The following is a 27,557-nucleotide window of genomic DNA, read 5'->3' on the forward strand; positions in this document are numbered from 1 at the left end:
CTCTCGACTCACACCCCGCCTCCCCCCTTTCCGCCCGGGTCTTGATAGGGTTAAAGAACCAGTGGGAGCGGTTTAACAAGATGGACGGCCGGAAGCGATGCCGGAGACGCGCCTGCGTAGTAGGTATCGACTGGGTGGAAAGAAGGAGTGGACCCGCATGGAGCGTAATTGTACTTGAGTAATGCAAGGGATAATAGTGCGCAAGCAGAAACGCCTTGCTTGCATAAATAGTGTTGTTTGCAGCTTGTTTTTTTAACTATATTGGATAGTTTTACTTTATTTTATCTACTGTTTTTCAAATTGAATAAAAGTATGATTACTGTGTCGTGTAAGTGATGTATGTAGGAAGCATATATTAATAATAACATATTGGGAATAAAATGAAGCCTTCGGGGGTTAGGAGGGAATAGTGAGTGTGGAGAAGCCATCTTGTCAATCATCTTGTACAGGCACCCCCAAACTGCGGCCCTCCAGATGTTTTGGCCTACAACTCCCATGATCCCTAGCTAACAGGTCAGGGATGATGGGAATTGTAGTCCAAAACATCTGGAGGGCCAAAGTTTGGGGGAGCCTGATCTTGTCGCTAGTCGGTTTCTGTCACCTTTTAAATTTCACTAACTTTTGGCGAACGGAGATCAGATGATTTCAAAAAGCCACGGGATAAAACAAAACAGCTGGTTAAACAGAAAGGCATGGCAAAAATCCATAAAAGAGGGGAGTGGCCCTTCCAAGCATAGCTTTGCTGCGGTCATAGAAAAAGGACCTGATTGTAGAAACACTTGACTTTAAGATATTGCAAACATAAGGCAGATGATGCAAAACAGCTATCAGACGGTATACACTCCACAGGTGTAGAAATGTATGAAGAACCTGGTGTTTTAGCTTGGATAAAGCTAAACCTCAACCTATAGAGCAGGCATCCCTCTTAGCTAGGGATCATGGGAGTTGTAGGCCAAAACATCTGGAGGGCCGCAGTTTGGGGATGCCCGCTATAGAGCGAGATGAGCTCGCAACCCCAAAGTCATCCGCGACTGGACCTAAAACTCAGGGGTACCTTTACCTCTCATTCTAACTTCTGTCCTCTTCCTTCTTTTAACTTACTGCATTACAGTGAGTTTGCTTTTCTATCATGCTGAATTTTGCAGAGAGAAAGAACAAAGGTGCTCCTCACCCCAAGTCTGCTTTGTCTATTTTCATCTCTCCCACTACAGGTGAAGCACATGCAGTTTAACTGATACAGGACAAGGAAAGCATTCCTTGCTCAATTTCCTTCGTATCTTATTTCTAAAGTGGATTCAGAGGCACTTTATTGCAGTGTTTCCCAACCTTGTGCCTCCAGCTGTTTTCGGACTACAATTCCCATCATTCCTGACTACTGGTCTTGCTAGCTAGGGATGATGGGAGTTGTAGTCCCAAAACATCTGGAGGCACAAGGTTGGGAAACACTGCTTTATTGGATATCAGTATAGCCATAACAGCGGCTTTTTTGAAAGGATGGAAAGTTACACTGGCCTCCTACATCTGATTACAGTCTTGTGTCATACCGTATAAAATTAGAGCTGTTTCCAATGCGAGACGTTATAGATAACCCCAAGCCACGCTTGCTGTAAGATGCTGGTCGATGTCACCAAATAACAACCAGATAGGAATCTGTTTCACTAACAACTCACACAGCCTGAAGACAAAATGCTCATCTTGGTGGTGAAATAGGCATGCATGTGCCGCTGTTAAAGTGACCCTTACCAGCATCTTAGGGCACAGGTACCTTAAGGCACACTATGGGGGGAAAGACCAGCACAGTATAGCTGCTGTCCATGGGCTAAGTTGGGATATACAGCTCAGCTCTAGGTGCTCAGTCCACATCCTCCCTTAGCACTGTAGTTCAGGAAATGGCACTAGCTCATTGGCTCCAGGTGTAAACACACAGCTGTTATAATATTCCTGCTTTGTCATATTTTGAGAAAAATATTGTGGGACAAGAGAAGACACCATTACAGTGGTACCTCGGGTTACGAACAGTCCTGTTTACGAATGCTTCTGGTTCTGAACTCCACAAACCCAGAAGGTGTTCCGGGGTTGTGAACTTTGCCCCAGGATACGAACGCAATCCGCTTCCGGGGCCGCAGGAGCCTATGTAGGAAATGCACACCTCGGGTTAAGAACACTTCGGGTTAAGAATGGCCTTCCGGAATGAATTAAGTTTGTAACCCGAGGTACCATTGTAATAAAAATCCAAAGCAAGTGAATCGCAGGGATGGAGGGGACTATGAATGTGTGGACAAGAATAGCAGTTATTGCTGCAGCGTCAAAAGATTACTGGGAAACAAAGTGTACATGCAGAGAGATTGTTTTTAATGTTTATGATTTTCAAAGGAACAGAAAATTACAAACAACTCGTTATGTACAAATCCAAACGCTTCTGAAGTCTACCTGGAACCTGAAGTAGGAATTTCAAGGCAGGCAGGTTGGATTATTTATCTCACTAGGAAGTTGAATTCTACAACAAACACACCTGTTGTCCTCCTCCTGGCTTGTCCTTTTTCTTTAGGGGGAACTAAGTCTTCCTCGTTTCATTGGCATTTACTTTCACAGACGTTAACTACAGGGCCACTGACTTCACATATTATATATCTAAATTTTTTTTAGGTGTACACATAAGAATGTGAAGTGTGAATCATATTGTTACACAGCTACACTCAAGCAGCCAATCATGATTGGCTGCAGCTCTTTGTCAAGTGTACACTTGCTGGCAAACCTGGGTTTCCTGCTGTTTAAATATTACCTGTTGTTTTGGTTTGGGTACTTTGCAGAAATATCCTGGCAACGTACTTGTACCGCAATTCCATTCCATCTCTTTATATGATCTAATGTACAGTACACCTCAGTGCCTGCCCTCATACCATTTCTCCATGTCTGGAACTTTTTGTTCGTCATGGTGAGCTCCTTTCCCTTTCCCTGCATTTTATAAATGAACAAAAGTCCTTCTTCGCCACAAACTTCCTCCTACTTCCTTTTCCCCCTCATGTCATCACAGCTTCTATCCCTTGATGTCAACAGATAACCTTTCTTTACCCTCATTCACTACTGCTTTTATCAAAATCTTTCCCTCCCCTTTTGCTTACACCCTCTCTCCCTTGCTAACACAGTGTCTAGCTTTCCATGCTGGCTGGTACCAAAAGCATGAGAGGGGTTGATGGTTGCTAAATATGAATTATACCAAATGCCCTCGCCTTGCTAGTGCATCTGGAGTAGCATTGATTAGCACACAATGGAGGAATAGCCCCCCCCCAGCTGTTTGTGAGTACCACATGCACCAATTCAATATGCCTTACACTTCCCAGGCTGTTCTGTCTAGAAGCCCCTAAATCACATGTCTTCAGTGTTCTGCACAGTACGGGTGTGAAATAGTATTGATACCCATCTGTTCAAATATTCTTTCTATCAACACTCTCCTTATTGCAGCTATATACAATTTCACATTCATTATACAGCATCACAGAAAGTCTGCAAATATGGTAACAATTTGAAACCAGAACTAGAAACTATAAGTAGTTTAATAATGTAGGGTTTATATCTCGGTGGAAAGGCATGTTTAAAAATGGATCATTTTAAAAAATAATAATGCAGATACCACAGGATCCCCATGCAATTCCCACAACGTTTCACCAGTGTTGTTGACTCAGAGAAACTGTACTAATTTTGTGTTCCATCTAGAATATAGTATTGAGGTATAGAGGAGCACAGTCAAATAAGGCTAGGTTTTATGCTCCCAAATTTTGTGCCGCAAACTTGTGATTCAACTGGTGAAGCAGTTGGTAAATGATCTGCAGCCTGATACAATGCAGAGTTAGGTGTGCTTGAGCGCAGTGAAATTAAAAGGCTTTGGGTGCACAGGATTAACCGGATCAGTGTTTGGTTCACAAGGAAACAAACATAAAAACCAATGTGAATGATCAGTAAGTTTCAGCATTAGCTCCCTTTTCTAACACTAGGGTTAGAATTGGAACACCATATTACTGTTGCACACTTATGAAAGTTTATTTGTTACAGTGTAATTAAAAACGAACCTTTTTGGTACAGACATATGTAAAAACACATAGTATATGAGCATGGCATAATAGAAATCAGCGTACAACATTTTAAAACAATTCTTCAGTCTAATACTGTTTCAAGACTTTGGTTTGTTGGTGTTCAGTTTTGTATTAAAACCACAGCGCAGTGCAAAAACAAAAACAAATACTATAATACTATCCCACAGAGCAGTCTTTAGGGCAATTAATCTCACAGTCGCATTATGGCTAGGAAACGTGGCAAAGTTCTCTAAAAGGTGCCATTATTGAGGTCAAGTCAACATCTTTATAAACTCCAATAAAAAATATACAAACCGGCACTCTGAAATCTTTGACAGTGTATTCTACTACCAAATGTGCCGCAGACCACCAAAGTCAGATTTGGCAAAAAAAAAAAAAAACCAACCACAAAATGTCTTTCATTACAAATTGTATTATAAAAATAAATTACGTAGGAAACACCAAACAAAAAGCACACGATTCAAAGGCTTTGCAGAATTAAGAGTAAAATTGGCACAGAAGACGTTCTCTTTCCACCTAATTTCCAAAGGTCACACATTTTTTTAATGGATCTGCACACACAAAAAGCCAGATTCTGATGGAAGGACTAAAATACTTCCACAAGCAATCAGTAGCAGGGAAGATCACAGTGAATGAGGTGGTGCTTCAGCAGTGATCCAACCAAGTGGTGTGGAGGAGAAGTGCAAGTATATAGGATGGAGCTTGCATGGCATCTCATCTTGAGTTCATGCGTAACTGATGGATGATGATGCTCTCTAAAGGGGAAAAGAAACATAGCAAAGCATAGGCTGTTACCATGAGAATACATGAAAGGTCTATGAGGACCCACACTGTTAAATCTTTAATCCCATCAACAGCTTAGCTATATTACAGAAACTTCAAAGTGCCACTTCAAACAAGAAAGACAGAACAGAACTACTCATATCAAGATGGCCAAAGAAGAGATTAGAATTAGCAGTATAACTGAGGGCACTCTATCCCCATCTACAATACATTTTGGAAAGCTGTTTGCTTGCCATGCTGTTGGATGCCTCTTAAGATATCGCAAACAAATTTTGCACGATGTTCCTTGAGATCAAGGAACAGGTTTTCGCCTACGTTTGGATTCAACTGGACGCCATTTTGAATCAAGACGATGGGACTGAACCTTACAAAACTGCATGGAATTCAACCACTAATTTCAAAGCCACACTGATTTCATTGATTTCTTAGAATTCCTGAGCACTGCTGGGTACGAGGCTGCTTGTCATATGTAAATGGAAGGAGCATAATCCAGTCCACTCATTCTCAAGAGTATCTCTGCAGAGCACTGTACAGCTCTCCCTCTTCTCTTCACCACCTGTGCACTCAACCAGTGAGGGAGCCAATTAATATGAACTGAGGGCTCCCATGTCCCTAGCCATCTGTTCCCTTTACTCAGCACAAGTTCCTCGTGGTCACATGTAAATTGTATTGGGTAAAGGACAAACCTCCCATTCTTCCAACAGTCCCTTGTACCAGTTATAACCACATAGGAAATGGGAGTAGGAAACAGCTCTACTGAGACTTACTGGGATCCTCCCTATTTAGGCACCACACCTAGAGAGGATGGGATCATCTCTTTAGCTTTTAAAATAAATTTAAATCCAGAAATTCAGACAATTTCAGATCTTATTTACACCACAGATATAAAGCCCCCTTTCTCACATTAAAGTGAAAACACTTTCTGTTGCGGACATCTTGAAACCAGAGTCCAATCCATTAACACATCGATTTTCTTCGAAATTATTTATTGTGCTCCTCAAAAATGCCAATACTTGCCATCCACTCTTGAGCTTCAGAAATCATCTTTTACCACCAGCAGGCTAATATTACTTGTAGTTGGAGTTACATAAAGAGGAAACACTTCCTTTTCCTTAGACACCGACTATAGTTTGGTTAAAAGAAACACTCCTGTATCTAAAAGTAGTTATTTTTTTTTAAAAAAAATTATCTTATGCATTCTCTTTTCCCAGTATGCTTCCACTTTGAGACCTCCTCACTTATCTTTTAAAAAAGCAAACAAACCTCTACTTCAAATATTTCCAGCACTTACTTACATATCTTTAGTTGGAAGTGTACTATCCCTACATCATAACATTTCTTTTAATTACACTTAATGATATTTAACATGAAAGATTAGCTGTGACCAACATGAAGTCCCATTGAAATAAATGAGAACTAATTTTGGGTGCAATCTTGTATCCACTTACCGGGGCGTAAGCTGCCTTAAATTCAATTGTACTTACTTCTGAGTAATGAAAACTGCATTGTCCGTCTGGTTCCAACCTATATTGTTTTCTTTTTAAAAACTGAGCAGGGACCAAGAGTTTGGTCCTTTCTGCAGTTCCAAACTGCAGTTGGTAATAGCAAATTTTCTAACTTGTGTCTTTCTACAAGATAATTAGCTATATCATGATACTATATACAGTTTCGATTGGGGGAGGGGGTTTACTTCTCTATATGGCAAATTTTCTTCTGTATAACTTTTTTTAAAGCTAATTCAAATATATTAAGTCATCTGTGCATTCTAGTCTAGGTCTCTCTCCATAAGAAGGAAGATCTTTTACTGGATGCAAAGAAGACTATAAAAGGGATGATAGAAATTGACTGCTTCAAAACAGTGAATAAGCCAAAAACCCATTTCAAATATTTAGTACCAAATATAGCCACAGGGTACCGATATTTGAACAGGCACGACAGATTCTGATCCTTAAGTACTAGGAAAGTAAGCCCCATTAAACAGAGGAGACTTCTGAATAAACATGCAGAGTTTTGGTTCTTGAGATCAAAGCCAAGAACCTTCATAAAACCTGACACATATATCTGAATCTTTCTCCTTTTCAGGTAGCTACATTTGATGCTAAATATTCCACTGAACAAAGGCTCTGTAACCTGAAATACTCAAGGAATCGAATTATAGGGATGCATTGATAGTCCCTATTCTGTTCATTGTTTCCCCTAGTTTAATTTTGAGAATTTATTAAACTGATTTGCAAATGTATAAATTTTCAGCCATTTTTGGCTTGCATATAATCCTCAATCCTACCCTGGCTATGCTTCTTCTTATTTACTTGTTTTTTTATTTTAAAAAAACAAGCTATCTATGTGCACAAGCCAAAACATGTATTAGTTAAATCACAGCAACAACAGAAATAAATAAATAAACCAATCATGGTCTTTAAAAGAATGAGCTATTCTAGAAGACTATCACTAGATGGCACTACCCTAATTTAACTTAAACAGCAATTGGTCCCTAGCATTCTTGGAAATAGCCATCAAAAATCATGATCTATTATACCCGTATTTGCTCTTTTATAACAGATACAATAGCACACAATTGTTCAGTATCCAATTATAACAAGTAATAGCCTTGAGATCACACACAATAATGCTCATACTGAACAGTTTGCATAAAGCTTAAGTATAATTAAATCCCAGTGATTAAATTATAATTTTAAATTAGTTCTCTTTACAACTGAGATTATTGTGTGCAAAAGGCGGTATCTTTGTAGGGCCCTGTGACAAAATGCATAATATTTTGGCTGCCACTTAGTTTGTTTAACTAAAATCCTTATCTGACTAGAACCTTTGTAGAGCATATCTCCCTCCACCCCTCCTGTAAACAGGTGAAATTAAATCCAAATGAACTGCTATTTGGCTTTGTAAATTGTTGACTACTACTCATTTGGAAATTTTATGTATTCCCAAAACCGAACATAGATAAAATAGTAAGATGATTTTAAAATGAAGTCAACTTTTACAAGTGCAAACTATTCGCTCAAGTTCTTCTTAAAGATCAGTCAAAATTAAGGGACTCACACTGATCTGGGAAAGAAAGAACATTATTCCCAATGAAAATAAGCCCCAAAAGGATTCAGCTGCCAGCAAATGACAGCTTCGATCAAACCCAGGAACATCAGCAGCAGATAAGCAATAAAAAGCATGTAAGAGGTCTTTTAAAAATAACCCTTACTGTAGTAGCCTATGCTACAAGCCAGTTAAAACACAGGAGCGTGTTAGTTTACAATGCAAGTGTGATTGTAATCAATTGATTGTAATCAAAATGACCCCAAACTCTGATGGTATCAAAAGAGTACCTCAGCGGATGAGCAATGTATTTAGTCCATCACCAATACCCACATGGAGAGCCTCAATATAAGGCACTGAGAGTACTGAAGTAACAGCAATGGCTGCAAAAATGATCTAGGCTACTACTGCAGCAGCAGCAGCAAGTTTAATTGCATCAATGGACAGTGCCCATTTAAAGCCGTCTGATTTTGCTCAGATGGCTCTTACACACGCGTACCAGTTTATGAAAGCAGAAATAATATGCACTGTTTTGGCACCCAGTGAAATATTTAGTGATTGCATGCTCAGTTTCCTCCTCCTTAGCAGGCAGGCTTTTCTGTACATGAAATCATGCAATGTTCCCTCCTCAAAGCAGGAGAATAGCTTTCTCCTATTTGCACAGCACCACCATAGGCTATGCAGGAGCAGTGAATATAGGTGGTTAAGAAGCAAAGTCATGGGAGAATAGTGTTCAGGCTTCTCAGCCTGGCGCGATCTGACCCTTTATAATCAGCATCACTCTTTCTCTAACAGGCATAGGGAACCTGCAGACTGCCAGATATTATTGGACTACAATTCCCATCACCTCGACCGCTGGCCATGCTAGTTGGGGCTGATGGGGAATCCAACAACATCTGGTGGGCCACAAGTATCCTGCTCTTGCTTTACGAAAAGTCAGCTCCCACACTGTGTCAACATGCAAGCCAGAAACAGATCCTAAGAGCGGCGACATGGATAGAAACTTTTCAAATGATTGGGTGTAGGGAGCAGGGTTTAGTCACCACCTGAATGCACTTCTTTCCTATTTCCCATGTAAGTGAATGGCTGTCATTCACTCCTAAGGATAAAGAAAAGCTTTGCTTGAGCTTGGCACTGGCTGGGACAGGATACGTCATTGTAACATACAAGCCACATATACCTGACTCATTCTAATAAGGGGCATTTTGCTGCTGATGTCGCTAAAAGCCCATTCCTGGATTCTTTCACTCTGTCACACTTTTTTTCCTGACCCAGAAACAAATATGAAGGTGGGAGGAGAGGGGAAGACGGAGGTAGAAGTGAGTTATTTCCCCCACCCCACCCCTTTTTTGAGGAGGAGGAGGAAGGATTGCATTAATCATTTGTACACACTTTGTCATTCCTTCCATTCATTGCATTAAGAAAATTCTGGCATAAAGCAGCATTCTCTCTGCTCCTGGCTGGAGAGACAGAAAAGCAGCTGGCTCTGCCCCAGTCTTACCACAGAAGGAAAAAGTGGAAAGCATTGTTAAGTCAGCTATTGTGTGCACACGTGAGGAGGGAAGGCAGGAAAAGAGAGAGAAACGCCCCCTTCCAAGCTTGGCACTTGGTTGGCGCTGGCTAGGACAGGTTGTATCATTGTAATATACAAGTCACACATCCCTCACTCCTTCTCATAATGGGCATTTGCTATTGATGCAGGTAAAGGCTAGAAGAGTAAACCGAAATGTCAGCGAAGATCTGTGGCACCTCAAAGACCAAAAAAACCCATTTATTGTGGCATAAGCTTTTTGTAGGTCAGAGCACAATTTGATGAAGTAGTGTCTGCCTGGCCCATGAAAGCTTCCACCATGGATAAAGGTGCCTCAGGGCTGCAACAAACTAATACAGCTACCCACCTGGAATCTGAAATGCCAGCAAAACACTTCAGCCCATAAACATACTAGTGAAGAAGAAGAAAATTCTGTTCCACTAGACAGGGATGAGGGACCTGTAGCCTTCCAGATGTTGTCAGACTACAACTGCCATAACCCTGGCCTATTCCCCATACCGGGTGGGGAGTTGGGAGTTCACCAACATCTGGAGAGGAAAGCCTTGCACTGTCCTTGCACTAGAGTTGTTGTTTTAAAAAACTCAATACTTGTGGCCCTTAGCAGACCAAGGTATAGTTAATGACACTATTTGACCTAAAATTCATTCCTTCATTCATATTTTACTTACAGCCATTAATGGCAGTCTTCCTTTTATAGACCTCAGACTACTTTTAAACTACACAATCTCTGCAGTTCAGTTTCGTCTCCTAATGGACAAATCCATCCACTCTGCTTTAAGCACTTCATCCTTTTTATTGTCACTGGTTGCACAGAGGTCGTTTTTGGTACTGTGCATACTTTCCCCCTTTCCTCCAGAATGGAGCCATTGAGGAATTTGTTGCTGAATTTCCGCAGGTCATTCAACTAGATCGTTACAAAGCAAAAAGGAAGAAAAGAAAGGGAAAAGTGCAGCTTGGCAGAAGATTTTTCATGTCAAGTCACCTCCGCCAGAGGTTAAGAGTTTTGGTTGTAGCTGTTTCCTTCCTTCAACAGAAATGCTCATAAACAGTTGGGGTTCTAACAGACAAACACAGTTATAATGGCAGCCAGTCTTATTCACATGAAATTCCACTCTCAAAGCATGCTTTCAGAAATAAAAGCAAAGCACTCCAATGCAGGCAGAAGACACACAGTTTGGCCAGATGTCCCTAAGTCCAGGTGTTGACAAGATAAATACAGGTGTGATCTTGAGGCACAAACATATTCATTGTTTTAGATATAATCTCTCTCTCTAAGTAAAGTCTGCCAGCAGGACCTCTCTCTCACCCCTGCCAACATGCTGACATTAGGACCATCCCAGATCAAAAGGTAGAAGGCATAAATATAAGGTTGTTCACTTGCCGCAAATTTTAACCATTGGCATGAACAAGAATGATTTAATAGATTTTGCTGAGCCTTCAGTTAGGTCCAACCTGAGTTTGGGAATAAAAAGATCTGCAAGATCAAAAATCCTAATGATCTACACCTAGAATACACTCCTAACCTCTCCTGCAGTGCAGGAACGATACCTGTTGTGTTTAAATGAGGCATTTGTATGTTGCCTATTGCTATCTCAGAACAGTTCAAACTAGATAGATGTGGCTTTGAAAAGGAGTAAAGTGCTCAATTTTACTGGCAAACTACTGACTAAAATGATCATGTGGAGCAAAATAAGGGGGACAAGGCCAGCTGCTTGAAAGAGGTAAATCTTAACAGCAGCCCCATTTTAGAACTTGCTGGACTAGACCATTATTATTATTATTTTAAAAAAGGAGGGTTTCTTTTTTTTACTTAGCAGAGAGGAAAGGAAGAGGGGATTATTACATTCAATAGGTAAGACATGCATGCATTAGTAGAAGTGACAGCTTCAGCAGACTTAATTAGTATGTGCAAACACTAACAACTAAACAGGACAGGGGGCTTATTTCCATGGTAGCAGTAAAACCTGCAGAACATACCCCCTTAGCCACTGCCCTCAGCCCTTCCCCCCACCAAGGGAGGCAGAGCTACTGGCTGAAGACTTCTTCAGTTCTATTTTCATAGACTGAGTCTCGGCTCGAGGCTCGAATTTGGTCTGGTTTCCTGATCCTGGGGCTGTCACTACTGGCTTCCCGGCTTTCATACCTTTAGATACAGGGATTCGGGTGGGTGTAGGTCTCTGGGATAACCCATCCTGTCCTGTCTGCAAGACAAGGGGGAGAAAAAAAAATAACAGTGGAATAAAGACAGATTTTGGTCAAGTTTCCTGTTTGTGCCCCGGGTGCCATCCACGATGCCTTCTGTGAGGAAAAGGAGAGAACAGTAATCCTCCTAACGTATCTCAGTGCTCAAAGGACAGGAAGAAACACGTGGACTCACCACCCACTGTCAGGGCTGGAGCCAGATGCACGCCAGCATGACGAAGCAGAGTAAGTTGCCAGAGATGTTCACTCTTTATTCAAGGAAATGGCACACAACTCAGCAACACTTGCCCCTTGCCCCTATAGAGCAGTGGCCAGGACTGAAGGCCCTGCCGTTGACCCTTTCTACTCTTCTCCCAGATGTTTCCCAAGGAGCCTCAGAATAGGCAACAGGGTGTGTGTGTGTGTGTGTGTGTGTGTGTGTGTGTGTGTGAAGATTAGAGTTTTAAAGGGATATATGCTAAGTCTTATGCCCTAAAAAGCAAGCACAGGAAATCTCTGGCCCATCAGTTCTTTTTATACAGCCCCACAGTGCTTCCCCTAACACATCCCTTTCCCCCACCCCATTCTTTGGGAGCTTGCGCCCCCATGACTTTTCCCAAAGGGAATTTGGCCCTCAGGGAGGAGAAAGATTTTCCAGCCCTGCCCAAAATACTCAACAAAGGTACACACGCCACAGTTTCAGATCCTCGCTTGCTTTCGACAGCCAAACCGCAGTTCCCCAAGTTTGGATGTCCCATGTCACTGTGGTTAGTTTAAAACTGGAAGCAGGTGCTTCTAATCTCCCTCTGGCATGAAAAAGAGAAGGTGAAGGAGGAGAGTGACGTCAAGATTTGCTGCAGCCATTCATAAAAAAAACAGTAACCGCGGTTTTCCATTTCATCTTGAGTCAGGCCACCAAATTCCTAAGCAAAGTTGAGGATGAGCCCAGATCTCTCAGATCCAAGCCCAACCCTCAAAAATCATATTTTTCCCTACCATATTGCATGCAAACATATTCCACAAGATTCCCTATTGCTTACCATGGACTGTGTTCCTCGTGTGGATGACGTAGTAACTGGAGTTATAGTGATGGTACTTGTCACTTTGCTTGCTCCAGGCCTTGAGGATATGTTATTCCTGGGGGAACGGAGGACAGTCCCAGTCATCACCTCCTTCTCTGCTGCTACATTCATAGGCCTGACCGTTATCACAGGGCTTGCTCCTTCTTGAGAAGTGCCAGGCGAGCGTTTAAACTGAGACCCTAAGTGGATGTGAATTTTGTTGTCCTCGGTCGTTATAATGTTCGTGTTGGCATTGTACTTTCGGACGGGAGTTGGGACAGTTTGTTTTTCTGGCGTCACTCTAAACACAGCCCTCCCCATGGTCATGTCCTGCGATTCTGGAGACATGGTAATGTCTGCAGGTGCTGCCGAGGTAGACACTGTCATTATTTGAATTGGTGACACAGGTCTTTCCATGAATGGAGACTTTGGGCTCTCTGAAGATTTCTCTCTGGAGAAAGTAGTTATAGTTACTGGAGACATGGCTCGCTCTGGGCCCGCTGGGCTCTCACCCCCTTTCCCTTTTTGGGACATGACGTTAGGAGAGGGAATGATAGTAATCCGTGGTTTCTGATTCCCCAGAGTTGGGATAACGGTGGTGCTGGAGAAGAAATCTTCAGCAGTTGGACTAGTAATCTCCAGAGTAGCTGTGCTGTTCTCGTGATCTGGAGTTACCCGAATGTGGAGAGGCTGCCCTTGCTTTGGAGAAAGGACAACCTCCCCAGGACGCTCTGGACTGGTTTGTATTCTGGCTCCTTTTTCTGGAGTCACCTGAGAGCCATTTTCTCTTTTTTTAATCCATGGGATCCAGGATTTTCTCATGGTGAGGTCATTTGCTGCAGGAGGATATCTGTCAAGCACAGATGACCTCTCGCTGGGCTTTTTGAGCCCAACCTGTCGAAGATTGCTCATAATGTGGTTCTCCTCCTGGAAGGATTTCCTTATGAACACAGCGGGTGTCTCCTCTTCTGCTGTTTCGCTGTTTACTGCATCAGTTTGTACTCCAGTGGATGTAACAGGCACATCTACCATCCTTCTCCCATTCATGCTGGGTCTCAGGGCACGGCTGTAGCGTTTAGACAGCTCAAGCTCTTTCGTCAGATTCAGCACCTCCTGGGCTATGGCTTTGTTCTTATTTTCTTCTTCCATAAACCTTTGCTGAAGGACTGAGTAATCCACTTGGAGCTGAGAAAGCTGGTCTTCTTTGTTCATCAGCTCATGAATTTTCTCTTTAAGAGCCTGCACTTCTGCTTTCAAGTCTCTGCTTTTCGCCTCTTCCAGTCGAAACCTTTGCCTCAGCTCTGCCTCCTGAGTCACTGCCTCTCCCTTCTCTATTGCTTTGTTTTTTGCAATCTGGAGCTTCATTTCTTCCAGCTGCTGAGAAAGAAAGTTAGCTTTATCCTGCTCAGTCCTAAATTTTTGCTCTAGCTGATCATATTCATCCTCCGTCTTCATCAAGTCTCCTTCAACAATTTCCAATTGCTTGAGACGCTTCTTCAGTCTTTCAATTTCAACTGTTAGCTCTTTAATTTTGTTGTCCTCTTGTCCAGTAAGCCCAGTCCCCTTTTTAACGTGGCCTCTGGCTATTTCCCTTTCTACCTCCTCTATGCCATCAATCCTTTTCTTCAGCAGATCCACTTTGCAGTTCAGCTCAGCGGACTTTTCTTCCTCACTCTTCAGCTTGCCAATTAACTCATCCCTTTCCTTTGTTAAGCTGGACACTTTCTCCTCCATTTCAGATTTCAACTTCAACAGTTTTTTGCTCTCATCTATTAGTTTCTCAGTCACTTCCATAACTTTGCCTTGCTCCACCTTAAAGTTCTTATTCAAGCTTTCAACTTTTCTCTCTTCCTGCTTAATCTTATCCACCATGTTCTTTCTCTCATCGACCAGCATGACGGTAAAAGACTTCAGCTTTGTCAGGTCATCTTTCAAGTTTAATTCAGCTTTCTCCAACTTACTCTCTGAAGACTCAAGATCCTTCACTCGTGTCTTCACCACTTCCAACTCATTGATCAAGTCTTTGGCTAAGTTCTTTTCTTTCTCCAGGTTCAAACGCAGGTGAGTGCATTCGGATTTGCTTTTGTTGAAAGCCTCCTCCAACCTTTCCAGTTCAGACATTCTCTTCTGCAGTTTCTCCACCTCAAGCCTCAGTTCTTTGCTGTGATGCTCCTCTTCTTGTAGTTTCTTTTTAAGCTCCTTACACTGAGATTCAGTCTTTGTGATCTCCTCGTCTTTGCCTTCCATCTCAAGCACCCGCTTGCGGAGGTTTTCCACCTCAGCCATCAAGCTGGAGTTCCCGCATTCCCCTTTGGCTATTTTGTCTCTCAGTTCCCGAAGCTCTTCTTCAGTCTTCTGAAGGTTTTTGTTGGTTTCTTCCAGCTCCTCAATTCTCCGGGTTAAACCAGCCAGTTTCAGCCTGAGCTGTTTATTGTGCGACTCTTGGCTAGCCAATTTGGCAGTCATCTCCTCATGCTCTTGGGAAAAGGAGGATGTCTTGTGTTCAAGTTCTGCCTCTAGCTTCATTAGCTTCTGACCATCCTCTTTTCCTTTGGTACCCAGAATCTTAAGTTTCTCTTCTTCTTCCCTTAGTTTTTGAGTTAGATTTTGTATTTTCTGGGTTTGCTGATCCAGTTGTTCAATGTGCATCTGTCTTTCATCCACAAGCATGAGTGCAAATGACTTAAGTTTGACCAATTCTTCTCTTAGCTTGTTGAGCCTTTTTGCATGCTCTTTTTCCTTTCGGGCTTGGTAGATCTTTTCCTGTTCAAGAAGCTTCTTTAATCTGAGGAAGGGGGAAACACACAGTGTCATAAGCTTCTTTGAAAAAGAACACAATAATAATTCCTACTACCTAAACTATGCATATCTCTAATCAAGGGGGGGGAATACATGTAGGGCTTCAGATGTTGCTGGATTCCAACTCCCATCAGCACCAGGCCAGGGATGATGGGAGTTTGAGTCAAGCAACAACTGGATGGCTACAGGTTCCCCATCCCTACAAGTTCCCCATCCCTCCTCTAGGTGCTTGTACATATGAGTACGCCCAAAATTGTACTGTTGCCAAAATGTGCAGAATGCTATTCCTTTAAGGGGAGAGTACATTAAGGGTTCTTTTAAAAGTACATTCCTTGGGAGCTGTTGTGCATATTGTTACACAGCTTTTAGCAAGAAAGGGCAGGAAGGAAATTCTCCTTTTGATCCTCTCCTTCCCCAGCCGCCAGATTTTTTTCACCAGAAAATTTCTCAACTAATGTACATACTGTCATTGAAACATGTACTACCTTCCCTATAGATGACATCTGTCCGTACTATATGTAAGTCGTTGGTTTAGTCCAGCCAGGATCCTTTTCTGTTCTAATGTTATCCAATGCTTGGGTAACATTAGAACATAAGATCTCTTATGGATCACACCAAAGGTTTAAATTTACCTTTTCCCATCACTGCAAAGTTGAAACATTTTTTTTATGCCTCTCTGCCTCTTTAGAGACATATTGTGCCAATGATTACATGACTACACATCTGATGCCTGGTCTTCTATGTATTGAAAGCCAAGGGTTAAGCCACTAAAAAACTGGGTTTGGATAGAGTTCATGTCCATTAGCAGGGAGTTGTGTGTATATATAAGTAAAAACTCTGGCTTAGTTCCAGTTCAGACACTAACTTGGATCAGTAACTTCAAACCCAATGAATACAAATTGTTATCTCACTCTTACTATTGCAGTGTATCAGTTCAAAGATCCTTTACTAAAAAAAATTTTAAAATAAAAAAATTCTAATATGCCATTTGCCCAAACTTCCTCTAGAACCGTAAATCATATTTGCTCACTACAACAGAATGAATTTCAGTCCCCAAATGTTCTTTCCGCATTGATGAGCATAGTAGGAACAGTGGACAGAGGCTTAGCTCATCCCGCCCCCTGCCCCCCAGCTGTAAGAAACAGAGAAAGTATAATCCCATTATACAAATCTGTGCCCAGATTTAGAATACTGTGTGCAATTCTGGTTACCCAAACAGAATGCCGTAGAGCTGGAAAAGGCACAGAAAAGAAACTACAATGGTCAAGATCTTGGAACAGTTTCCTCGGAAAGGCTCAAGAACATGGAGCTTCAGAGAGTGTGTGCTAAGGGGGAACATCACAGAGATTTTAAAAAGTATGCATGATTAGAACAGGAATGGGAACCTGTGACTCCCAGGTGTTGCTGGACTACAACTCCCATTATCTTTCACTACTACTGGTCATGTAGGCTGGGGCTGATGGGAGCCTGAGTCCAACATCATCTGAAGGGCCATCTCATCATCTGGAGGTTCCCCATCCCTGAACTAGGAAGAACACATTTAGAGATGCTTGTGCAGCTGACAAACCATTGGGTTATCCCTCCTGGCGACCCTTAGCCAGTCATGCCAGGGAAGAGGAATGACCACTCAGGAGAGAGTGAGGATGGTAAAGGGATAATTTGATGGTTTAACCAGCAGAAAGGGGCATGGCAAGGGAAGCAGCTTGCTGTGCAAAGGGGTTTATCAGGAAGGATAAACCCGATTAATTTCGTCAGGGGAAGGGGGAGGCCTTACAAAGGGGCTAGAGGTGTTTTACAGGCAGAGTAAAAGCAGATAGCCATTCTGGGATGAAATAGATTTCGTAGAAGCAGCTCTCTTGCTGGGAATTTTTTTTTAAAAAAAATTCTTGTTTAAACCTGAAAGTGTTTCTGACAGAAAACAAGTACTGTGCCTTTAATAGTGAAACTATCAAGCTTTATCTTCCATTGAGTGTTGGTTCATAAAAATATAGTTTTTGTTTCCATTGTGCCCCAGCTTTAATTTATGCCCAGTAAATTGTCATGGGAACCCCAATATTGATAGTTCTTGCTGCATATTTATATTATTGAGAATTTCTGAATTCCCAGTTGTTAATAGGCTGGGAGTGACCAAGGTTAAAAAACAGACTTGGCCATGTTGCCTTGCTCCCATCTTCCCTGAGGTAGTTTGTCACAATCTGTTCTCCTACCCGAGATTCAAGAGACATGCTATGGGGTTGATTGGCAGTAGGTTCAGGAAGCACATCATTATTTTGAAGAAGCAGTGCCATTAGTAACAACCTTAAATGGGGTTTTAAGAGGTTTAGGCAAATTCATGGAGGATGTCTTCAATTTCACATGCAGCACTGGCACATTAGGCATCTCCAGCCCAGGATAATGTTGCTCTGGCTTGCTAATGCTGTTCCATGGCTGAGAGCATAGCTTAAAGTAGAAGTCAGTGTATCAAATCCACATAGGCCAGTTATTTGTGCCATGGTCACATTGTGACCTTGTGCAGTGGCAAAGACTGTCTAGGGAGGAAGCATGCTCTCCTTCACTGGAGGTATTAAGCTGAGATTAGTACCAGTTAGTGGAGTATAGCATTGCTCGCTGGCCTTCCAAACACTGAGCATCACTGCTAGTTCCTGAGACAGAGAGAGTGCGGTGCAACTCAGTGGTGAAGAAAATCTGGCATTCCTGCCATCACACCTGCCCCATGCTGAACGCAACCTTTCTCAAGAACCATAAGGGATGCTCAGTGTTCAGAAGGCTGGTGACAAACACCACCCCACCTGTGCCACCCCACTAGCAACTACTGGTTCAGCCTAAAATATTTGTAAGCCTGCCTTGAACAAAGTGTTCCTTGCTTCTGGAATTCTAGGTTATCTCAAGGTCAAAGTCTCAACTAGCCAGACCTTGTCATTTAATTAGAAGAATATAAAAAAACCAAACCAGTCACACTTAATTTGGAATATTCAGAAATTTCCAGATTAGCCCAGAGTTTATCGCTTCTCCGAAATGAACTATAGATCGATATTTCTCTAGAGATCTGAGTTCCTTTTACATGCTTTGAGTTGGTCAAGAATAAGGGTTCTGAAAAGGAGAACCCAAGCATAGAGCATTCTTTTCACTAGTATAAACTGATATTATTCCAGGAAGAGAGCAGTATCAGTGCTATTACCGTATTTACTGTTCTGCTTGTATTAACTGCCATCAGTGGGTACGTCACTGCAGGCTTTAGAACATTCCAGATTCAATGAAGTTTTCTCCTTAAACAGCCAACTTTACTACTCTTTAGAGTAGTAGCAAATATTTCTCTATAAAGCTATTTAAAGTTCAAGTTCACATAATGTTTTCATGTTTCCTCTTACCAGAAATATTTAAAGAAGTTTCCAGAAAGTAATAAGATGTTTTTATAACTCTGCTTTTACAACCTACAAACCAAGCAGTCGTGGATTTAAAAACAATAATAATTGACACATATCTAAAGCATGTGTAAAACTATTGCCTAAAGAATCACTGAGGAAACTGTTCAGCCTGCCCCTTATTAAGGATTACACAAAACAATTCAGGTTACTATGGATTTTCAGACATGGAAAGCACTTTCATGGAGGATATGCGTGCAAAACCCAAAATAATCTACTTCTGGGCTGTATGTATTTTCTTACAATGAAGTAAGGAACTCCTAACTGCACAAGCACCCACCCTCTGGGTCCCCTCTTAAGCAACAGCTGCTCCCCAATGAACAGCTGAGAGGAGAAAGGGCTCTGATGTTGTGAAAAGTGTACAATTGCAGCTCTTTCCTCTGCAATTATCTGCTGCAAGGAGATGAAAAGCAGAGGGGAAAGTGTCTTTGCAAAGAGAGAGATTGGATTTCCCTGCAGATATGCAGGAAACCATCCATGCATTTTTGCCACTGGATGCCTGCAAGTATGGGGGCTGCAGTTGGATTTTGAAGACTGAGGCTCTGAATAGCAATGTGGCATAGCTTGCAATACAGCTGTGCTTTGGCATTACAGTATTTGCATTCTTCTGTTGGGATTACAGAGTTCTTTTTGCCCCCCCCCCCAGACAAGGCAGTTCTATTGAAGAGCAGTCTTATTGATTAATTAATTAATTAAAAAAAACTTTTCTCTTGCTTTTCTTTTCCCAAAAAGTCAATAGAGAAAATGAAAGATCAACGTTGAGTAGAGTTTCCTCTTGGGAAACTGTTGTGAGGGGTTGTGGTGGATCTAGCTCGCTCGCTACTGGAAGACAGCCTCCAACAACTTTCAGAGTGATAAATTGCAGCCCTCACCTTGTCCCATATGGAAGAGCTCTCCATTTAAGAAAAACACGATGGCCCTCACCTCAGCCAGCCTTAAAAGTTAGTAAACTTCCCCAGGGAGCTATCCAGCACTTGCTCTTAAGAGTTGTCTTGCTGAATGTAAATATAGTTCAACAGCTTATTGTGAAATGCACAATAAACCTTGGTTGTGTCCTAGTTGCCTCTTGTTTCTGTGCAAAAGCTATCATATTTAGTAGTTGTGCATCATTAACATAATCTATTCTATTACTTCAAGAGCTTTTAATCAGTTGACCGTAAATAGGAATTCACAATCCTTGCTCATATGCTTACAGTGAAAAGGTTCAGGCCTACATGGGTGTTTTTACAAAGGTGTACATTTCTTCTCCCTACGCAAGGATTGTATGGATTCCCTGAAAAACGACAATTTGGGATGAGGGCTCCACAAGAAAACAAGGGCTTGCATGATCTTCACACCTGACTATGTGCACAACTTTATTTCCGACAACATATGTAGGAGGGAATCCAGGTGCTCCAATCCAGCCATCATCATGCTTTAAATAAGATAATGTTTGCACGACTATCTGTACCATAATGTGGACTGAGCTGAGCATCCAACTGAAAGCAGCCTGGTGTGCATAGACTGCATCCATACAAAGACAAATGCACATTCTGACATGCATGAGACCTTTGAGGAGACATGTTTGAGACTGCACTGCAAGTAAATGAAATCCACATAAGTAAGAGAAATGGCAATGGTGAGAAACCTGTGGTCCTCCAGACAGTGATGAACTTCAGCTGGCATCCTCTCTGGCCATTGGCTATTCTAGCTGGGGCTGGTGGAAGTTGTAGCCCCAAAACAAGGCCAAAGCATGCTGCATTAGGCTATTCCTCAACCTGAGCCCCCAGTGATCTATAACATGGAAATACAGTAATCATATTGCTCTAACTTATGTAGTTGCTGTAAAGAGTAAGATGGCTTATGTGACATCCTGTGACGCAGGACATGCTACCTCCATCACGTGTGTGTGTGTGTGTGTGTGTGTGTGTGTGTGTGTCTATACACACACACACTGGGTAAGCAGGCATGATCTGCCCAATTCACCACTCAGGTTTTTTGACTGGTCAGATAAAGAAGGTAGCATTGAAAATAACTTTGTTTGTTAAAGTCTAAACCACAGAGCCTAGGGCTTGCCGATCGGAAGGTCGGCAGTTCAAATCCCCATGACGGGGTGAGCTCCCATTGTTGAGTCCCAGCTCCTGCCAACCTAGCAGTTTGAAAGCACATCAAAGTGCAAGTAGATAAATAGGTACCACTCCGGAAGGAACGTAAACGACATTTCTGTGCACTGCTCTGGTTTCGCCAGAAGCGGCTTAGTCATGCTGGCCACATGTCCCGGAAGCTGTCTGCAGACAAACGCCGGCTCCCTCGGCCAGTAAAGCGAGATGAGCGCTGCAACTCCAGAGTCGTCTGCGACTGGGACTGAACTGTCGGGAGTCCCTTTACCTTTGCTCATATGCCACCTTTCTTCCATTATTAAACTCAAGATGCAATAATAAGCTTCCAAGGTGGACTCCGATCCAGGCCATTGACATTTTTAAGGTGGCTGCCACCACGTGCTTTCAGAACATGCCTTGGGATTTGCCCAATTAAAAATTATGCCAACGAAATAAACAATTCCAGTCCACTACCGGTAGAACTAGATAATCATTTTACAAAGTAGTTAAAGATTAATCCACCATGAACACCAACTGCTTTTGTTGAATTCAGTGCAAGACAAATTTCTCCTGTTTTAGAGCAGTGGGATATCTCACTTGTTTCAAATGCCCTGAAGGCTTTCCCAGCACACTGTTTTGTAGCAATCACATTAACAGCACAAGCCTACTCAGAAGTAAGACCCAATGAGCTCAGTGGGCCCTACTCCGAGGTAAGTAAACACAGGATTACAACCTAAAGAGTACTCACAACACAGAATGCTTATATAGGACCAAACAATTCAATGCCTTGGTTACATAATAAGAAATTATCAGTACAGAGGTCGGCAAAAAAACCCCCACAAAACTATGCAGTGAAATAAAACCTTATGCCAATGTGAAGCAAAAGATTTAAAGCTTTGCCAAGGCTGTTTTTGGTCTAGGTTATCCTTCCCTGAAGAACTTGTCGATTGTCTTCTGCACAATGAAATGAAAACTGAAACACAAAGTAACTCCAAGGAAAGATTCAGTTTTATAGCATCTATTTACAAGGTCAGAACATGCCATACCTTGAAAGCCACGCTATGTTTTGATACAAGGTACAGTTTTCCCTCCCCAAGTCAATCAACAGGGAGATCCGAGCTGTTCTAGTTTTAAAAGCTGCAGTTAATTTGCCGCTGTAACGAAGCACATGTCTGTACTTCCCTGTTAACATGCAACAGGCTCTTAGCAGAGTCTTCTTGCCAAGCAAATCCATTAGCGCAAGTACTGAAAAATGTGCATACACAAGAAGCAACATTTTGGAAACAAACAAAACAGCAGAGTGTGGTTTTCTTACCTTCTCCTAATGAGGAGCACTTTCGATCCCCCTCCCTGCCTCTCTTTGCAAGAGTTTGTTAGTCTGCAGGCCCTGCTTAGCCCCTGCTCTACAGGGAATTAGCCATCACATTCCAGCCATGTCATCAGAACAATGAAAGGTGAATGTTGTGCAAAACAGCTTGGGACCACTCACTGATGATGTCATCCCTCCCTTATATGGTTCATTATTGTGCAGATTTAACTTTGGGCAGTGAGGGGGGGTGGAGCCTCACTACTTCAGAAAGCAAAGGAAAACAGTGGCTAGAGAAAGGCTTGGGGGAGAGTAGGTACAATAGAAGTGTATTCTCATCCTCCCCCCAAAATCCCCCCCTTCCAAACTAATTGAACTCCAGCCAGTTCCATTCAACATGTGTTCAAGCTGCAATTGCAATCCTTTCAGAATCAGCCTAAGGAGCTGAAATCACACAGCATGAAAGTAAAGTACTGTAAAACCATTATTTATTTATTATAGATTCCCATCCTAAATGCAGCACAAAGGACAATGGAAGCTGAAATGATCCCCTCCACCTAAAAATTACAGGAAGAGTATGCTCTCTTCTAGAGACTGTTTATTATAGTTGCTATACATCTCCTAAATAGACACTAGGTTAACTATCTTAGGAATTTACATGCCCAAAGTCTGCTTTTAACTCAGAAAAAAACTGGGTTGCAATTTAAAAAAAAACAACACTGAAAATCCAGTCTACAATTGTTGTGTATTTAAGAGACAGCTGTGACATAATGCTTGAGGGTATGAGATTGCTGTTGGACTAACAGCATCACTCTACAAACAAGTTCTGATTTATATAGAATCAGCCACTTTATGAGTCTCCAGGGGGTCATCCTACAGCAGCTAAATCTGGGTTACACTGTCATTGAATTAAATGTCATTTGGTGTACATTCACATGACCCGTGAAGAAAGACATGGTGATATGCATTTTCCCCAAGCTACGGTGTAGGTAGATATACCGCCTTTCTGGAAGTTTGGTAACATCATCTGAAATTAAACTTTTCCACACACCCTTATTTTTAACAGCTGCAATTTAGAAGATGAATCAGAGCACTTCCCCCTTCAATGCGTCTTCATGCTAGCAAAAAGAATCATAGAATCGTAGAGTTGGAAGGGACCACAAGGGTCATCTAGTCCAACCCCCCTGCAATGCAGGAATCTTTTGCCCAACATGGGACTCAAACCCATGACCTCAAGATCAAGAGTGCCATGCTCTATCGAGTGAGCTATCAGTTTTCATCTGTTTAATTTCCGCCAGAGGTATTTTTCTTGACAGATTTGATTCTTTATTTCCCCCCTACCTTCCTGTGACAACGCTAAGCAGATTGCAGTAATAAAAACAAATCACGCATTACTGTATAAACAATAAATAAATAATTAAGAACTAGATCAGGAGCAACCAAACACCTATTTATCCACCTAAGCTGTATTTCATGCTGCTCAAAAGCTCAGACTTGGTTGGCCAAACACAAAGGACTTACTACTGCAACACTTAGGGCTTATCCCCACTTCCACTTGTCCCATGAATAGAAAGAGTGAGTTCAAGAGGTTTTCCCCTTGACCCACTCCTTTCCCAGGGAAAACACATTCTTCAGTGCTAAATTAGAGCAAATGTCAACAGTCTGGTAGATTGCCGTTTGCTCCGAATGAGCACTAAAAAGTGGTTTTGTAATTCCCAGTTCTGCTAACTCTCAGCACCCTTAACAAACTACAGTTCCTATGATTCTTTGAGGGAAACCATGGCTGTTGAAGTAGCATCTGAGTGCTTCAAATGTATGGTGTGGCTGTGATCTTAATAAGATCTTTTCAACTGTGTTTGACTGAAGCCAGGTGTTTTAGATCCCCCCTCTCCATAAAACTACCTTGGTATCATATATGCCGTATGTTGCATTGTGCCTTATGGTCTGCATTAATTAAATGCGGAGGTGGCTGCCATCAGTTTTGGGTTCCATACTTACAAGCAGTAGCTTCTTCTTGCAACCATGCTGCTTAAATTCCAGGATTCAGCCCCTTCTTAAACATAGATTTCAGGAATGTGCTTTTGCATCATTTAAACCTGCTTCTTATCTCATGCAATGGAACTCATGCAATGTAGTAAAGGTAACACCCACAGAACTCCTAGATTCCTTGGCTACATGGCTTAAATCCTCTACAAACAAAGCCAGATGCTTGTTGCAAAAGAACAAACAACTGTTCCCCAGGATTCGTGTTTACTTGCTGCCATGAAAAGTGCACTTCCTGCAAACCAGGAATCACCATCCTTAAAGAAGCCACATCTTAATGATGCTCCAGGTTACTGTATGCTCAGAGGTGAGGCTTCTAGGTAATTATCATATTTCTATGCAAACCTGCAGATTTCCACCTGTGCAGTGCTTAATGTATGTTAATGTGTTCCTAGAACCCATTTTGGTGGAGCGAAGGGTGGGGGTTTTTTAATCATGGGAAAAACGAAAGCTGGCTGTTTTTAATATAAATATATTGCATTACTCATGTTGTGCCTCTTGGGAAAAGTATTCAATAAAGAGAAATAAAACATATCCTTGAAAAAAAGAATGCTGGAAGGGGGAAGAGGATTGCAAGCTGTGCTGATTCTGGGCTATACATTTTATATTACTTACATCATATTCCCTAAAAACCCCTCACTTAGTAAACTTTAGCTGAACAACTGGCCGTAGTCACCAGCCGTGCTTTTATTTAAAACAGGTCATTCCAGGCAGATGTTATAAAACATTATATTATTCTCTTGAGACTTTTTTCTCCCTCTGAATTGATGGGCTGAGGCGCTGCTTTTCTTCTTCTTTAAATCACGCCGTGAATTGTTCTATATCTCCCTATTATGCATTTATTGCCTTTTAAGGAGTATGATTCATGAACTAAACATAATGACCTTAGACACTTTTTATTTAAAAGCATTTCTGTTTGACTGGGGAGAATTCAGGCTTTTCTCAAAGCATATGACCAGATGGTGGTGTGGAAAGCCCGGGGGGTGGGGGTTGATCCTGTCTCATTCCTCTTCCTCCATCAATGCAAGGCTTCCATTTGCTTGAATGATACAGTGCCGTTCTCTTTGAAAGCATGGGTTGCAATACCAAACTGTACAAAGTTACCTGAGAGTACCTCACACTGAACCCAGTTGGGCTTACGGTACTTCTGTGTAGAGAACTGCACTGTCAGTCACATGCCTGACTCAAAACTTCACTTTCAGAAACAGCAAACCATAAACTATAGCTTATGGCAGGCATTTCATAGAACTGTAGAATTGGAAGAGACCCCGAGGATAATCTAGTTCAGCCCCTGCAATGCCCACAGGGCATGATAGTTAAAAGTCATAGTATGACAGAACCCTACCAAAAATGTATTTATTTATTTTTGTAAGCCATATGATCTGTCTGGTTCTAGATAAAATCAAAGCTGTTTTATCTTTTCAAATGTCAGCCACATTTCATGCGCTTTTACATTACTTGGTACTAAATCAATCCTTATGCTAAACACGCAGATAAATAATTGTGGTGTTCTGAAACTACCTAAATCCATTTCCTTTTTATACTTATTTTGCAAAATCATACATCACACTCTTACCAGGCACTCTTAATCATGTTTACTCAGAAGTAAGTCATACTGAGGTCAATGGAACTTGTAGTACAATATCCTTGGGCTACTCCCAGCTCCTGTTAAAGCCATCAACTCACTCTCCACTACAGGAGTGTTCACAACATTCACGATATTATATGAATTGGCTGTAATTTATAACCCAAAGGAAGCTCAATAGATTTTATTTTCAACATGAGAACAGTATCAGGCAGGCCATTATTCTCACTACACAAGAAGCTGACTTATACCAAATCAGACTATTTGTCCACTGTTATGTTCTAAGCTTGGATCCTAGAACAATAGGCAGGTAGGATCCTAGAATGCAACAACCTGATTGGCCTGCGGAAGCAGCCCAATCAGGCTCCAGGAGGGAAGCAGAATCAGCCAATCAGGCGGGACCCATTGTGTAAATAATGTATATAAAGCCAGAGGTTTGGGGGGGGGAATTCACTTACTGTTTTCGAGCTGCAATAAAGAGTATGAAATAACTATGCGACTCCGAGTATATTTCACCGACTAATATTGTATTCTTTGACTGGCAGCAGCTCTCCAAGTTCTTAGATGGGAGTATTTCCCATCCCCTTGATCTTTTTATCTGGAGATGCCTGGGATTGAACCTGGGAACTGGGAATTCTTAATGCAAAGAATGTGCTATCCTGCTGAGCTGTGGTCCCCTCCTGCAAAACTATTTTGAGGCTGTGTCCTGGCACCTTCCTTTCTCCCTGTCTAGTTATCATGTGGCTGCAATTATCTAGTTATCCCTCCTTAATCTTAACAGCTGTTCAATCCACATAGAAGCTCAAAACCATTTCCATCCAGTCTTAGTAGTGTCTATAAACTGCTGTCTTAAAGATCAGCTGGAAGTAAGAACAACTGGATTAGGAGTTGTTGTTTTCCTTTTATTTACCAGCTTCTAAATATTCATTATGGCAACTAGAAAACATTTAAATGAAATTAGTGGGTGTCTTTTCCGAGATCATCCCTTTCATTTAAATTATTGTCTTTGAATTCAAGAAATTCAACATATCCCTAAGAAAAGTAGAAAAATATATATCAGTGTTGTAGATATACCAGCGATATGCAGCAGTTCTGAAAGAGGATTTGTTATGCCAGAACTCTCAGAAATTACACTGATTTTCCTGCTCTTTTGTTCTTGCAGATTTTAATCACTGTACAGTGAGAGGAGTAATAATTGCAATACTATAAATTCCCACAACACCCAATAGCGCTGTCCTGCTCACCCTCACCCACCATCCATGCTCTGGATCATTAGCTTTAGAATCAAGGGAGAAAAACTAATGAACAGAATGTCTGAAACATTCAGAAGATACGGGCAGAAAATGTATCTGAACATTAAAAAAAACACCACCTTGCACAATTAAAGTGACAGATTTTATGTTTACATATAATCTATCATGTTGTATGAGATGAAAATTCTGGATTGTATCCAAATTACTAGGTTGTACTTGGAATAAAGGTAAAGGTAAAGGGACCCCTGACCATTAGGTCCAGTCGTGACCGACTCTGGGGTTGCGCGCTCATCTCGCATTATTGGCCGAGGGAGCCGGCGTATAGCTTCCAGGTCATGTGGCCAGCATGACAAAGCCG

The 27,557-nt window shown here is 41.8% G+C and overlaps 1 protein-coding gene across 5 annotated transcripts in view; it reads right to left on the reverse strand.

Moving 5' to 3' along the window:
* Positions 1-2,331: 2,331 nt before the first annotated feature.
* Positions 2,332-27,557, reverse strand: part of FILIP1 (filamin A interacting protein 1) — an 84,912-nt gene continuing 59,686 nt past the window's right edge. For 2 of the 5 annotated variants that reach the window (XM_035109584.2, XM_035109582.2), the window contains 2 exons: positions 12,693-15,498; positions 2,332-11,672 (listed from right to left, as the gene is read on the reverse strand). In XM_035109584.2, coding sequence (XP_034965475.1) covers positions 11,466-11,672; positions 12,693-15,498 — 3,013 coding nt within the window. In that variant the 3' untranslated portion in view covers positions 2,332-11,465. Of the gene's footprint in view, positions 11,673-12,692; positions 15,499-22,327; positions 27,363-27,557 lie in introns of those variants that run through there. The other 3 variants (XM_035109583.2, XM_035109585.2, XM_035109586.2) reach the window with 3 other exon arrangements.

This window comes from Zootoca vivipara, chromosome 3 (assembly GCF_963506605.1).
Source record: "Zootoca vivipara chromosome 3, rZooViv1.1, whole genome shotgun sequence".
Taxonomy (NCBI): domain Eukaryota; kingdom Metazoa; phylum Chordata; class Lepidosauria; order Squamata; family Lacertidae; genus Zootoca; species Zootoca vivipara.